General features: G+C 35.9%; 1 protein-coding gene across 6 annotated transcripts in view; it reads left to right on the top strand.

Moving 5' to 3' along the window:
• LOC102690654 (doublecortin domain-containing protein 2C) overlaps positions 1-5,525 on the top strand; it is a 36,423-nt gene extending 30,898 nt beyond the window's left edge. For 4 of the 6 annotated variants that reach the window (XM_069197364.1, XM_069197352.1, XM_069197346.1 and 1 more), the window contains 2 exons: positions 3,682-3,720; positions 5,389-5,525. In XM_069197364.1, the coding sequence (XP_069053465.1) occupies positions 3,682-3,720; positions 5,389-5,454 (105 nt within the window). In that variant the 3' untranslated portion in view covers positions 5,455-5,525. Of the gene's footprint in view, positions 1-3,262; positions 3,284-3,681; positions 3,721-5,388 lie in introns of all 6 variants that reach the window. The other 2 variants (XM_069197371.1, XM_069197357.1) reach the window with 1 other exon arrangement.
• The last annotated feature ends 11,223 nt before the right edge of the window (positions 5,526-16,748 follow it).

Raw genomic sequence — 16,748 nt, 5'->3', positions numbered from 1 at the left:
CCACTTCTTTATCTTGTTTCTCCCCTTTGCCATTTCTGGGGTTGTAATATGCTTGTGGTATGGTGACTTTGACTTAAAATAATGACCTAAACAAGGTCTTACTAGTATATTGTGAATATTGCCTTGATTTAAACTGTAAGGTTTTGCTATTGTATATATCCAGGCACTTGGATTTGCTCTCTTATTTTCCCACATTATTTTGAAGAGGATATCTACAGTACATAAATATACAGATGTCTTTTTGCTGTATAAATTTACCTACATGCTATGCATAGCATGTTATTTTACTTAGATCTAAAAAAATGTGCTGTTATTATTAAACACATCTGCATGGTATGTAAAAGCGGAGGCATTCTGTCATTTATACTATCAAATTTTAATCAAGTATTCCTAAATATAAACAGAACAGGTATACATTATCTTACCTTTTACATTGGTTACACACCACCCCAATATTTTATGTAACACACTTTGTTAATCAGAATTTGTTTTATTTTTTTGTGGTAAACATTTGGGTCTAAGTTAATATTCCCAGACAGGAAGAGACTCAGAACATTCTTACAAAGTATTTTATTTTGTAAGTGTATTATTCCTTACATCTTGCATGAGCATTTCCCTAAGAGAAGACACACTTAATAATGTAAGGCTGTACTCAGATTTTCCATTCTATATGTCTGTTTTCTTTCATTTACAGTAGGGTGAGCTACTGTAGATGAATGAAATCTCTCATTCTTGCTGGATCATTATGGTAATGTTTTTCCTCCTGCAGCAACCACTTGTGATTGACTTACAGACCATTTAGACATTGCCAAGATCAGCCTCTGTATTTCAGCAGTGTAAATGACCTTGTTGAAAAGGTCATTTTCAGAAGTCTGGCATTGTCTATAAATAAAACTCTTTAGTCTTAGAGCTGAAGAAGTTTATTAGACTGTGTCTCAACAGATTTAAATATGCCTCATGTATTTCCTGTTATTAAGTAATACTCCTAGGTGACAGAAAAATAGAACTGCTATGTCTTATTACGCAATGTTGACAAGTGAGCCTCAAGCTGTATTTTACGGTAACCCCCATTTTGACTAATCACAATGTTTTTTTATTATATATTATAGTGTGCTGAGTGATTTACTGCATGGAAGCATTTACTAGTTTTCATGAAGAAAATTAAGTGCCTATAATTCATATTCATATGCCTATAATTAATGTTTTTTTTAAATCAGGGATTTGTTCACTGTCATTACTGTATATATATTTTAACAAAGAGGTGTATATAACACATGACAGTCTTAACATATCCTGGCTCCAAAGTGGCTCAGCCTTTGCCTGTTGCACTGTTAGAACCTGGTATTGAAACTCATCTCCTGTTCAAACTTGGGTTGTGTCATTAGCTGACTGGGATTCTCCAGGTTGTGATGCACAGCAGGCTAAGTGTGTCGCAGAGCCGTTAGGCTTCACTTGTGAGCAGCCTGTGGATTTAGAGTGTTGTCATTACAAAACAGATTGCTTGTACTAGCTTCTTCTCCATGCCCATATTCTGGCCATCCTTTTCTTAGTCCTAACTGTCCTGTGAAGCACTGTAGATTTTACAAAATGCTAGATTCAAATTAGCTAAAATGGTGGGCATGTTAGAGACATCTGTGCTGATAGTTGGATAGTACCACATCAATTTGATAAACAACATCAAATTTAAAATGGGAAAGTAAAGATAAATGAGCAGTAATTCTGTATTTATCATATACTCAATTACTGTTTTAGAATATTTTTGTAATTGAACTATGCAATTAATCTTGTTGATTTTGTGCTTAAAGTAATTTCTTATTGTGGAAGATTAATATAGTATTGTAATGGGGAAATTTTTTTTGTGTGTTTTCAACACTTTAGGACAGGCTAGAATATATTAACTTAGCTCAGGTACTGTATGATGAGTTTTCCACCTTTTCAGTTTTTTGAAAAAATAGAACAATCTGAGCATTCGTCTCCAAATATTAAAACCAGGATAGAATTGGGAGAAATTAACTAGAAACACTGGTTTCTACCAGTATATAAAAATCTTTCACAATATGCACGTTTTATTTTATGGTGTCTATTTAAACATGCATTTTTTGCTTTTCGATATATATTAATACCTTGTATGCACAAAATCTAGATTAATTATCTCTAACATTTCTAAATAGCTTTCTAAGTCTGAAGATTATTAGGGAAATATATAAATATATTTGTTATTGTATGATTAAATTCTGAAATTCTTAAAGTCTGAAACCAGCATGTTTACCTTTCATCTTAGGTTATATGATGAGAAACAATTTACTTATACTTGTTAGCAACAGATTTGCAACAGTATATTGCATTAGGATTGCATTAGTGGGGCATTAGGACCCACATAGACCGCAGAGTGAGTGCCCGCTCCACTCACACCTCTTCCAGCACCAACTTAGTTTTCCCCAGGAGGTTTCCCATCCAGGTAGTGACCAGATATACCTACAGTATATCTTTAGTAGGTACATCAGTTACTAGCAGTTCAGTTGGTAATTGGTCATATTTATGCTTCATTGTTTTTTCTGTTTGCATAAATGGCAGATTAGATTTACCAAAGTCTGTTGTTACTAGTTTTATAAATCGCTCATTCTATTTTTATAATAGATAGCCCCACAGTGTATTGTGCAGAAGAGCTGTACAAATGTAACAGCACTCAGTGAAACTGGGTGTAAAAAGGAAGTGACACCACCCCTTCAAATGTTTACAGGGGCAGAGCAGAGCTGAACTCTCCACACTTAGTCAAATTGTGACGTGTTACAGGTGCTTAAACTGTAGGGATTCAAATGGGTACACAACAAATGCATCTTTTATACCTCTGAAAAACAGATTTAACTATTTCATTAATTATTGTGTTACTAGTTTCCCTCTTGTAAATGTTTCAATATTTATGAAAATATAAAAATTAGTGCACCTCTACCAAATTTAAAACAACAATGTATCATGTTAAAGGTGAGGTCAGGTCAAGTATGGATAGTTGAAAATGAGATGTGTCAGTTTTTTTAAATAAAATAAGATTTGGTTATTTATCAGTTTTAAGCATGTAAAATATTTACATTAAACTGTAATACAACATCATGTTTAGGAACAAATAGAGGTTTGCACAACTAAAGAGACTGCCACAGCTAAATAAATTCTGTTGTGTGCTCTAATTTCATTTATTTGAAACTTTTTAATTTTCAGTGTGAAATTGATCTCTTCTTTTTCCTTTGCTGTATGCGTGCTGATGCAGCCCCCCATTGAACTTTTATAGGTATGTCTGCATTACATTGGTCATATTAATTCACAAAACTCATTGAGTAATGTGTAGTTAAATTTAGCTTGAAAACTTTGTAGGGATTTTTATTGCCGTTCTTTAAAATAGTTCGAATCAGTAGCAAAAACACCTGGTCATACAGTACCAAATAAACAGTACCAAAGAACAAAAAAACAGATAATAACATTTGTCTACTAAATATCTTAGTAAAGGTGTTTTTTAACTGTATGAAAATATTTAATTTTCTATATCCAATTGGAGATAGTACTCTCTGCTCTTCCCTTTTTTGTTGAAACAATTTTGTCTAATTTTATCGATCGTTCTGCATGAAGGGTGTATATTATTGCTAGCAATATATATGGGCTAAAGGTTGGATATTGACATCTCTTTTTCAGACAAAACCAAGAAGTGACCTGGTTCAGAGCTTGTCGGAGGTGTGTATTCTTAATTTCTTCTTCTTTGTTTGAACTGCCAAATTGCAAAAGGTTCCTTAAGATTTCACTTACTATTACTGTTGTTCAGTGTACATTTTTACATTTCACCTTTTGAATGAAATTCAGATTAAATCTCTTAGGTAAAACTGAAAATTATTTTAAATCCATGGAATGACTATGGGGGCAGCATGGAGGTGCAGTGGTTAGCAATAGTGCCTCGCAGTGCTGAGGCCCTGGGTTCAATTCTAAACCTGGGCTACTATCTCTGTGGAGTTGTATGTTGTCCCCATGTTCTAATGGGTTTTCGTGGGGGGCCCTGGTTTCCTCCTACAGTCCAAACACACTGATAGGTTAATTGGCTTCTGGCAAAATTGGTGCTGGTGTGAATCTGTGCATGTCTGTTTGTGTGTGCCCTGCGACACACTGGTGTCCTGTCCAGGGAGTATACCGCCTTGTGCCCCTTGCTTGCCAGGATAGGCTCTGGCTGCCCTGTGACCTTGAATTGGATGAAATGGTTAGAAAATAGGTTGATAGATGAAGAACTTTGGAGATTTGGACATATTCAACCTTCATTTTTCTCACCCACAATTACCTTTATTTTTCTTTTTGTTTAAATAAACAAAATTAATATAGATATATTTGCAATTATAACATTAACACATCGCTGGCCTAAATTTGGTAATTAGTTTTGATGTGTATCTATTTGTGTATTTTATTGCTACTTTTTCTACAGTATGTATTTTTTGGACATGCATTAACCTCAATTCACTTTCCTCCAAAGGTCAAATACCATGGTTATTTCCCGGTATATACAGTTATGGTAGAATCTATATACTAATAGATTATTATAAGGAAGTTTAGTAACAAAAACTTAACATACCACAATATTTTCCCTAATGGAATATCCCACTAAAGGAATTATATTTTTTCTGTTCTGAAACCACTGGTGATTTATTCCAGTTTTGCCGTGGGATGGCCACACAGAATATTACTCTACACTTAACACATTTGCCACCTTTTCAGAATTAGAAATGAGAAAACTCAGAAGATCTATAAAAAGGTCTATTAGTATTCTGTGTATCAAACCACAGAATTTCCAAATTTACACATGATATCAAAGCTCTTGCAAACAGTTTCACATGTGTGAACATCTTGAGAAAAGGTAGAAATGTCAAAATGACCTTATCTGAAGATGAAACCTTTGCATGCCAAGGAATAGAGCAATGCTCTGTGAAAGTGTAATTTCAGCTTTAGATGTGTTCCTTGATCTAGTGATGTGTAGTACATCAATGTTCAGGCACATATCAGCTTTGATTACCACTTTTCTCAGTCTACAGTGCCAGCTTTAAATTGCATCTTAAGATAAAAGCAAATTAATTAGTTTTGAGTCCATGTTTTAGTTGTGGCTATAGAGCGACTTGTGTTGTACGGACACTATCAATGTTTCAAGCCTTTGATCATGCTGAAGTGAACATAATGTACAATTTACAACAATAATTTTTAATCTTTGTAATGTTTTAATTATATATAGTTTTAGTTTTCATGTTTACAGAATCAGTGGTCTGTTTATTTCACAATGTATGCTTCTGTTGAATGTTATACACTTGTTACTGGCAGACTGGTGTTTTTAAATTCATCAATAGTCCTTCTGTTCTTTCCTATTGATAGAATATAAAGAAAACTCTTGAATCTCCCAGCGAAGAGACAACGCGAGATCCATGTATGTCTCAGTAATAAGATCTCATGTATAAAATTAAACAAAAAATTTGTTTTAAATGAAATAAAAATGTCTACATTTTGACAGATCCATTGTGGACGTACATATTTCATTTCAGAAATGTACCATATAATTATGTATTTAATTATACACCTGACACCTGAAGAAGGCTCCCCGGCCAAAACACTGTGTTCTCTTTCTTCTTTTTTTCAGCATGGAATAAACCTATTACTTGTTCCAATTATGTATTTATATTAATATTGCATGTAATTTCTTATACTTTGGATGGTAAGCTAACTAATTGCAGGGTTTAATTATTAAGCAGCAAAGGTCCGGTGTGGGTCTCACTATAGAACTCTTGATTAATTCTTTTTGTAATTTTCTGATTAATTATTTTGGAGTTTCTGCCTAATCAGCAAGCACACTGTGAAACATAATTGCACACGCAAGAAACTTACTGTCTCAGGAGATTAACTACTTTGCTGATTAAAATGAGTTGAATCAACTAAATAATATCAGAACAGATTGAGAAAAAATATTCCCAACAATAGTTTAATCTTAAGATGTTAAAGGGTAGACAATGAGTAAAGTGATTGACTTGGTTGTTTTTGTCTAATTTCTTTGTTAAGCTTATCCTAATGGAAGAGAATTGCACATTTCAAAATTCTTAGAATTTCATATTCTGTTCCCAACATTCCATCTACTGTATGTAAATATATTCAAAACAACAAAGACTAAGCTAAAAATCTAGGACTCAGTGTGTAAGATATCAGGAGAGTTATAGTAATGAAAAAGACTACTTTTCTCCTAAATTCTCTCTATTCATTGCAGGTTTCATTTCACACCTCACTTCACCTATCCTGACTTCACACTTCTTGATTGGCCTCTCTTTCTGTCCCCAGCTCCCGCCTCTCACTCCTCCTCTCTCCCAGCCTTTGTTCTCCCGCCACATTACCTTTGCTTACTGCCCTCACACACCTGAAGAAGGCTCCACGGCTGAAACGTTCTGTTTTCTTTCTTCTTTTTTCAGCACGGAGTAAACCTATTACTTGGTATTTTAAGATTATGCACATACTATTTTGCTTTATAAGCTCAGTCCAGTACTTTCAATGTAAAATATAAATCATCATGAGCAAACTCATTATTCAGTTAGATTATGCAAATTATTATTGATCAATAACCACAGAATTTATGTAATTAAAATATTTTTATTATATGTATTTCCTTTTATTGTGTTTAAACCAACCAAAAGCTGTAATACCTACAGCACAATAAGTGTGTCTCTTTAGTAAATGAGGAAATTTTTCATTAATCCTTAAAAGTAATTTGAATTAATGATTTAAAGAATATACAAATAATTAACTGGGCTATTTTTAAACTAAAAAATTAAGATGCATAAAGTACACTTAAGTTGTGGGCATCTACTCCAGAATTCAGTTAGCTACCAGAATGAGCAAGACTGGCCAAATACCCTCTTCCTGTCTTTAAGATAGGTATTACTTTCTATCACTAACATTTCATCCTGTTATACAATTCTACCTAAGAAAGGTTTGTAAAATGCCAGATGGATTTTCAGAGCCTTACTTTCCAATTTGCATTGTGCATTTTTGTCACAATTATAAAACATTTCAATGGATGTTAGAAATGGATGGAGAAACTTTTACAAAGCATGCAATTTTTAAGCACATTGTATACTACAGTACATTTCATCATTGTTTATTGTATTGTTTTACTTGGAGTGAAAAACAGAACATCAAGCAGCATTTATTCAAGGGTGTTGTTTCTGATATTGGAAGCTTTACAGGTATCAAAGAGCCATCTTGTTAAGGTAACAGTACATATACTGTATAACCTTGACATTTTCATGCATTGTGACTTTTTAAACAAATGTACAATGTCTTGAAGGTGGGAGGTGGGGTCAGTATGTGTTATTGCTGTCCAAAACTTGTAACCATAAAGGTGAGAGTGATATAGAAAGGTGCTTCTGCCTTACTGGTTTAGTTTTAAATAAGGTTTATTCAAATATGGAATTAAATTAAACAATACTTCATAGCAATACGTTTTTCAGAAAAATATTGAGAACTAATTATAAGGAACAGAAATGATTTTTGTGTCTGGTAAATATTAAATAAATATTATCTATAATAGAAAATAAAGAATGTATTTAAATGATTATGTATTTGGTTTTCATATTGCAACATTTTTCTGAAGGCAGTACAGTGAATGGTTAATGCATTAATTTAGTGTTACTAAAATGCCTCCCTCAATTAAAAATCACACTTACAAGGTGTTCTTTGGAGAAATAATCCATCCATTATATCTTTTTTTAGCTGTCTTGACCTCATTAGCAAGTGCAGACTTGCAGTTATTTCAGCTCAATGAAATTGACTTAAAATTGTATTAATTTGAGAGCTAGGCTATCCAAGCTGAACCCCACAAGCAATGAAGGTGTACAGGGATTTCCTGAATACCTCAATTGCACACAAACCAATTGCTACATTTGATCCTAGAGGATTATTAAAATGCTGTCCCCCACAGAAAAAGATGAAGACAACCAGAATACAAAAAAAGTGTAAGATGAGTGCACTCTGTGTATTAAAAACGTCCTTATTAAAAACGTCCTCTTCATTAAGATGGATTTATTTAGTTGATGTCAAAATAAGCTTAACTCTCCATTCCAAAGACTTACCTGCAGTTTACTATTACTGTGCAGAACAGGAAAGTAAGGTCATTGTATTCATTACATAATTTCTCGACATTTTCTTTTAAAGCATCTCAATCCAGGAACATAATTAATGGTTACATTTGTGTATTTTTGTGAGTGGTATGAGAAAGCAATAAAGGAATGGCAAACTAATTAAATTGTACAGTGTACAAACAAGTACCTGTTTTTCCAGGTCAGGGTTGTAAATTTAGAATTTTATTCATGATATTGCCATAAAAGGAAATTCAAATAATTCAAATAATAGAAAAATCTCATACATTGCCTCTAACTGCCTCTAATTGTCCTATTGTCCTATTAAACAAGTTAGATAGGAACAACAAACATCATTGAAGGGATAATTAGTTTAAGAAATGTTATGAAAATATTGGGAATGTGTAACAAAGGGGTTAATAACAAGGCACCAGTTTCTGTAATATGCTCATATTATGTTTGTTTTTGACTGAATATTTGATGTGTGACCTTAATGCTTACTCAATTGGAAATCTATTCCTTCTTAACAGACATTTATTTCAAATCTCAGATCACTTCAGCTTGTTTATAAAACCATCTTGTCATTATTCTGGTTTTCTGAAGGAGCAAAAGTAGAAGAAAATGTGTGTTCAATTGATAGAATTTATAATATATCTACCTCTAGAGATTGAAACAGGGAAAATAATTACAAATGGGTTCAGGCAATGTGGTTATACAGTTAGTTAATAGATGAATGTCTGCAGAGTGTAGTCTTGAATGTGCTTGCGTGAAACTGTAGCAGCAAAAACTATATTGCCATGTGCAAACAGTCTGTCACTTTAATGGAGAACTACCCACTATCCCCATCTCTCTGCTGCATATCAACTTACTAATTTTGAGATTCATCTTCTTACTGACAACCCACGCAAAGGATTAAGTGTGAAATCATGCAAGTACAATTCATGCATCATTGGCAAAAGGAAACAAAATGCTTTTTCCCTTAGTGTCATCTGAAAATTAATCCACAGAAATTCCTCTGATATTGCAATAACATGGATTTTTAGAAAGATTGAAAAGCCATCCACTAGTCTTAGAAAATAATCACTTAAGTTTACATGAAGTCTATTTCTACCTTTGTTTAGTCATTACAGATGGCTAAAATGCAGCATGGTAGTGGCCCCCATGGCAGGGGGGGAACATCTGATTTTTTAAGGGGTCTTTTGGAAATAATCTAAAGTCAGTCTTGGGTCTACATCCACAATGATTGCATGATTACACACATTTAACCTGAATAACATAGATCTATGTATAAGTCTAGAGACTAGCGCGTAATACTTTTTATTTAACAGACAATTAACAGTTGTATTATACTGAGTCATAGTATTAAATCCATGTATGTTTTCCACCTGGCTTCACACATTGCTTATTCTGCTGTTGCCATTCCAAGCAATATAAAAGTATGTCTCATAAAAGACCACTGAAACTCTAACACAGGATGATTTGCTTGTATTGACACCAAAGCACTTTACAGTTTTGAAACAAGCCAGAGAAATTCAATATCAGTTTGACAGTCAGACTTCTTTGGTGCCTGCTCTGGATGAGGTAAGTGGCTGTGTCTGCATTTTTAAATCTGCACTCAGATGATGAAAATGGGTTTTCCCACAAGGCTTTTTGCAGAAACCATGAAGGGCTGACATCATTCAGTGCTGCAGGAGTGGTTCTTTCCATACTGCCTTGCACACTGCCCACCTAATGGCTTAAGCTCAACTAAAAACCCCAAATGACTGATAAGACAGGAGTCAGAGAATGTCTTTATCACTTAGGTTATGCACTGGTGATGCATCATTGAGGAAATGTACTAAAAATAAAAACTAATGGAAAAATTGAAGATTATATCAGCCTTTCTATGGTGTAGAGCAGACTTGAATCAGGAAAAGGAGTTTCTCTTTTGGGAGTGTGATAAACGAAACCTTTCTCCTGAGTACCTCATGTTCATCTTATCATGGAGAGTGAATACAGGGCTTATCTCCGTTGCTTGATTTACATAAGTATGAAAACAAGAAAGATGCTGTATTTCCTTTCAGATTTAATAATCAGTCAAGACACATCCCTGTTCGATGAAGAGGATTTTACTTATTTTTCATTACTTACAAAAACTATAATAGTAATAGTAGCAGTAAATTTTATGTTTTTTTTAACTTTTAATTTGACTGTTTTAGTTGTTTCATATAAATTAAAATATGTTTTAAGTCAAATAGTTTATGTTAAGTCAAACATAGTTATTGGCTAAAAAATGATAAATTGTTTGGGTTTCATGGTATGATTACAGTAACATGCATTTACATAAGGTGAAATTCATAGACCCTTAACTAGGATATTTAGACTCTCAATTAGAATGGGAGTTCAGACTGGAGAACTGATTTTATTGTCAGTTTATTGTCCATGTCTCTTTGTCATTTGTGCCTATTTTGTTTTCTTTAATTTTACTGGGTTCACCTGAACAAGTAAGGATTCCAATACACTTGTCGTATATGGCAAATAATGAAATCTTGAATCTTGAAGATGCACTGTAGCATTAATTAATTAGAAAAAGATGACAAATGAAGCAGGAGCTACTGTATAAACCAATCATTATTACTTTGGTTACAGGTAAAGTTTTGGAAATGATAGATAAAGCTAAATTGTAAGTTGTTAAAGTTAACAGGCAAACCAATAGTAGATAGCACTAAAGCATACAACATGATGTATTTGGAGTTCTTGAAAACTTTTGATAAATTCCTTCAAATTAAAATTTCAAATTAAAAGCCATAGGATTCCAATATGGTGTAAGCACATACTGTAGATCATGCACTCATTAATGAACTGGATACAGTGCATCTTTAAAAGCCACAACTTTTAATTAGGAAGATGTAAACTCTGGTGTGCCACAGAAGTATGCTTTAGATCCTTTGCTCTTCCTGATATATTTAAGTGATTTATAGTCTTTTGTCATTTGCAGATAATACAAAAAGAGTTGGTGTGACAAACACAGAAACAGCAGCAAGAGACTTACAAAAAAGATTGTACAGTATAGGGACATAACAATTTAAACTGATATCATTGGTAAATCTAAAGTGATCAACACTGGTAGTGGGGAAAATACACATATTGAATGAGTGAATTTGGATCTGTAGAAAGCCACACACTAAAGGGATCTGGATGCTTTTGAAGATTCTTCTATGTCTTTGCAAAGACAAATTGAGAAAGCAATAAAAACAATTTCAAAGGGAGAAGCAGGGGTTAGTAAAGTAAAAAAAAGTAGCACCTGTGAGTTGCTTTGAGAGGCTCTGCCTCACGACCAGGCGCTGCCCTTAGGGGATAGAAAGGAAGGTATAGCCCTTTGTTTAGCTGGGAGTCGCATGAGAGGTGCTGCCTTGCGACTGGTAATGAATCCCTCAAGGGTGAAGAGAAAGAACTCCTGACTGGAGGAATCACTTTGAGAGGCGCTAGCCGAGGGGTTGGGAATGAAGAGAAAGCTGCTTGAGAAGGAAATGAAAGAAGTCCCCTGAGTATCTTTTGAGGCGATGCTTTGCAACTGAGCTAGGCCCTCAGGGGACCGAGGGAAGGAAAATTAGTAAGTTAGAGCGACAGATAATAATGTGGCCGGGGGTCCCCTCTGGCTCATGCTGTGATAACCTCCCCAGTAGGGATCAAGGTGGCACTGCCATCGTGAGGTTGGGGAAGTGAACTTCACTTACTCCCCCAGAGGTGGACCCCTGGCCCAACACTTTCTCTCACAACCCCCATGAGGACAAACAAAGTGTGTGCCAATGCATAATTAAAGAAACGAGAAAAGAACAGGACAGGAAGGTGTAGAGTCTATATGTGAGCATGACCACACAGTGGAGAGGAAAAAAAAACCTTCATGCCAATTCAGGGGAAAACCTCTGGTGGCCCCGTTGGAACAGACGCCCGCCCCCCACGCCGGGCATACTAGCAATAGATAATAAGTAGCTGAAATGTCTGAGGAGGACACATGGCCCACTGTTTAAAAAAGTTAATTATCCAAGATAGCTTGGGCAGTGGAAGTGGCAGCTCCAATTCTGAAGGAACGAGGAGAGTTAAAAGGTTCAGGCCAGCATTGAAGATTGAAACTCACAATCGAAGAGCAAACATGTACAGTACCTGGTTAGTGAAGCATCTACAGCGAAGTGGATCAGGTTAGAAGAGAATAGAAAAGAAAGTGAGAGTCTGGGATATGAGACGGGTCACAGAGTTGAACAATCGATTCTGGAAAAGAGAATACAGAGAAACTGTTGAATTCTGCGTCTCTTAGAATCTATGGCAGTCAGACATATTGCATCCATAAAAGCATCCTCAAAGGGGGAAAGTGGCTGTGTCTCGGGATGGAAGATAAATGAGGAGGATGTTTGAGGAGATAGGCTTAATGGACGAAACTATTGGAGGTGCTGTATCTGGATTCCACAAAGTGCGATATGGACATTGAAGAGACTGAAGCCTGAGGTGGGTCTGAATACCAGAGGTAAGATCTTGTAGCACTTGGAAAAAACAGTGAGAATAGTGAGGTTAAAACAGAGATGAAGGCAGATGGTGGAATGTGCGGGAGGTTGTACATGCAGTCCTGGCAGAAGAGTAGGTTGTGTGGGTAGATGGAGCTAAATCATGTAGTAACATACCGATTGAAGCTGGGTGGAGATTTGATTCTAGTCGAAAGAAGATTGTGGAACTCCAGAACTTGAATAGGAAAAAGAGCTGTGATGGGCATCAGGGTGTGGAATTTGGGTAACTGCGAACGGGAAAGAGCATTGGCTGCAGTATTGGAAAGGCCAGGGAGGTGTTCCTCGCCAGAGCCGAAGTATGGGTAACGGACATCCGGGTGAGATGGCAAAGGAGACTTGAAATTTGAGGAAGAGGATCTTCCTTTACCGGTAATGAAAATGGTGGATTTGTTATCAGAATAAAAATAAGATTGATTTTCCCCATCCTCTGGTGTCCCCAGACATGGATAGAAGCAACAATAGGGTAGAGTTCCAGAAGGGCTGACGATCATAAAGTACATGCTGAGAGAGCTCCTGGATTTGAGAGGGCCAGAAACTACAAAACCATTGAGCATTGAATATTACTGCAATACTGGCAGCAGAAGCATCAGTGAAAAGAGACAACATGCAGAATAGAACACCAATTCTTGTAAAACATAGGCAGTTCCAGTGGCGAAGCAAAAGATCCACATTCTGATATCCTTCCGACCATCAGCTGTTATAGTAACATGGGCATTGAGAGAGACTGACAGTTGTAGAAAGTGAGAAGTTGAGAGAGATTTTCCTTGAGGTATAATATGGATAGCATAATTGCAATGCCCCAACTAGGATAGCAGGTTGCATTTAGTGATAAATTTCAAAATCTGAAAATGAGAGAGGAGGGAGCAAATAAAGAAAGCTTGTCAGGAGAAAGGTGAGCTTCAAATGTAAGTACATCTAAAGTGATAAACCTTTTCTGCCAGAAAGCGTACGAGTAGCAATACCAAAAAGGTTGATCCGGTATGACGAAAAGGAGGATCTAGGAAAGGGCCAACGAGAAAACCTTTCAGAGCTTGGCTTGAATTAATACGCCAATCATTTAAGGCTCAGCAGTAGAGTAAGGAAGATTGAGATAAGAATAAGATAGATTTGAAGACAGGCCAGTAGAAAAAAAAATCAATTTTGGAGGTCATCTACAAGGTAGTTAACAAGAAGGGAGGGAAGATCCTGAAGGGCACATTCCAGGGTGGGAATACAGATGGGTGTATAAACTTGGAAGAGAGTAGAGAATCATTTTGGAGCAGCCGGATAGATAAGTCTAGAGTGAGCGCTCTTTGCACGAATGTGCAAATAGGGGCATACCTTAGGACAGGAGGAATGGTTAAATTACAAATCTGTTTAGGCTGAAAATTTAATTGGGCATAAAATAAAGAACCACCTTAACAAACAAAGATCAGCAGTAGTAGTCCACTCCTGTCACCCGAGAGGAAGGAGAGAACAGATGACATCCCTGAAAATAGAGAAAGCCAGAATAAATTCGTGCAGGGTTAAACTTGAGAAGGATCCCAGGATTTAGAACGAGAGGAATTTTGGAGAGAGTGGAGAGAGTCCCTGTGCTCTGGAAAACATCATGCCTTGTCCCAATACCAAAGAAAGGGCACCCCATCGTCCTCAATGACTACAGACCAGTAGCACTGACTTCACACATTATGAAGACCCTGGAGAGGCTGGTCTTGGCCCACCTGCGACCCTCGTAAGTTCATCCCTGGACGCCTTGCAGTTCGCCTACCGGCCCAGTGTTGGTGTGAATGTAAAATCGCTTACGTGCTGCAAATGGCCTACTCACACCTGGACAGAGCTGGCAGCACTGTGAGGATTATGTTTTTTTATTTCTCCAGTGTCTTCAAAACTATACAGCCAGTACTGCTAGAACACCCATTTTCTATGCAGTGGTGTGCTGGGGCTCTGGGATTAGAGTGGGGGATGCTAATCAACTTACCTTCTTAATGAGTACAAGCTCATTAAGAAGGTAAGTTCTCTCATTGTTTGTGATCTGGACTCTGTAGAGGTGGTGGCTGAGAGGAGAATGGTGTCCAAATTAATATCCTTCATGGACAATGTCTCCCACCCCCTCCATGGCATGCTTGTCGGAATGAAGAGCACTTTCAGCAACAGGCTGATCCTACCACGGTGTGACAGGGAGCATTAGAGAAGGTCATTTGTGCCTACTGCCATAAGACTTTACAACCCAATCACGGTATGTCTGTGCAGGGGCAACACTGACCTGTGACACCATACCTGCACACCTGAAACCTGATTCCTCTGTAACAACTGATGCTCTATTTTAATGATGTTCTGTCTACATCTGGTTTATGGAAGTGCAATACGTGGAAATGGAATGGGCAATTTATTTATTATTCACAACTGTGCAATAGTTGCAGTAGTTACCTACTCTGTGCAGTATGCTTGGGAGTATGCAATATCTATACTGTGTATTACATCTTCCTTGTGTTCTGTACATTCATACGTTTTTGTGTTTGTGTATATGCTTTTTTTGTTTTGTTTGTAATTCTTTATTCAATTTTTAAAAATGTATTTATTGTATTACTATATTTGTACTGTACTGTGTTGATTGTGCCTGGCTGCTGTAGCACTTTCCACATGGGATTAATAAAGTACCTACAGGACCTACCTATTTGGTAGCTAATTGATCTATGAATCACATCCATGTGTTTCTTGAATGAAATTAAAGTATTGACTTCAAAAACATGACTTTTTATCGTGTTCTTAATCATTTGTGTAAGGAAGAGCCTTCTGTTCTCAAATCTAGTGCACAAGTGCACTTTCACATACTGTAGTTTCCACTTGTGACATTTGGTTTCTCTGTTGGTACAACGTGTGCTAGGTTGACATTGTCAGTACCATTGAGGATTTAAATACTTGGATCAGGTCCCCTTGTAGTCTTCTCTGTTCAAGACTAAAAACGTCTTTCAGCCTGTCAGTGCAGAACATTACAGTATGCAATGGAAATATCAACAATGTTGTTGTATCCTGGAAATGCTACTAGCCTGTAGTTTGTTGTGTTAATTACAATTTTCAAAGCTTTGGGATGCAAAATAAAAAGTGAAACTGTACAAATTATATTTGTAATTTTGATGTATGTCTTGACTTCATGTCTGTCACAGCTACTTTTTCTTTGACAACCACCTCCAGAGATCATTGATACTGTATCTGCGTTAAAGGTCTCATTAAAATTCATTGAAAAATGCCCTGTTCTTCTGTGCACATCTTGGTATTGCCTATTTTTTAACACCTTCAGAGTTAAACCCATGATTAGTCTCTGTCAGGACAAATACGCCCATAATCTCATAAATGGCAAGGGAAACAGGACATGGTAGGCTAAAGTATGTTTTCTTTGATAAATTGAAGGAATTACTTCTTCTGTCCCCCCCACCCCCGTGATTTAATACGCACAGAATGGAAGTATATCTCTGAAAATTATATTAGAGATAGAACTAAATCTCAAGTTAGTAACATCATCTTTGAAAGGTGAAATATCCATTCAAAGCCATCAATGTTGCCATTTTAAACAACCATCTTTCACTAATAAACAACAGTGCATGCACTCTTGTAACCAGAAAGGAAACAAAAACTGCTACAATAATTAGTCCTAAGACTAACAACAACAGCAGCAACATCAACATTTGATTCAGATTTTTCAAAGGCACAGATGTTTGAAGAGGCATTATGGAAAAAAACATCTATATCTGGAATCAATGGTCTGCCGCAAATGAAACTGGACCTCATTTTAGGCCACCTCTATTCTTGACTTAATATGAAAATATAGAGCTGCTAATTTTTAGACTTAATTTATTTTTCAACTTTATTAATTTATTCTAAAATAAATACAAATGAAATAAAATGTATACTTTCTTGGCTTTTTAAATTTTATTCTATTGTCTGAAAATTATTTTTGTTATTATATTGCAATTATTTTGTGATCTATTTCTGTGCACATTATCTGCAGTTTGTACATTTTAGAGATTGTTTACAATAATTTAATAATCTGTATTGCTCACCCTCCACAAAGATGGTTTCATCTGGACTTCAGTCCAAGTAC

This window comes from Lepisosteus oculatus, chromosome 2 (assembly GCF_040954835.1).
Source record: "Lepisosteus oculatus isolate fLepOcu1 chromosome 2, fLepOcu1.hap2, whole genome shotgun sequence".
In the NCBI taxonomy this organism is placed as follows: Eukaryota; Metazoa; Chordata; class Actinopteri; order Semionotiformes; family Lepisosteidae; genus Lepisosteus; species Lepisosteus oculatus.
This window is presented reverse-complemented; position numbering and strand designations above follow the sequence as displayed.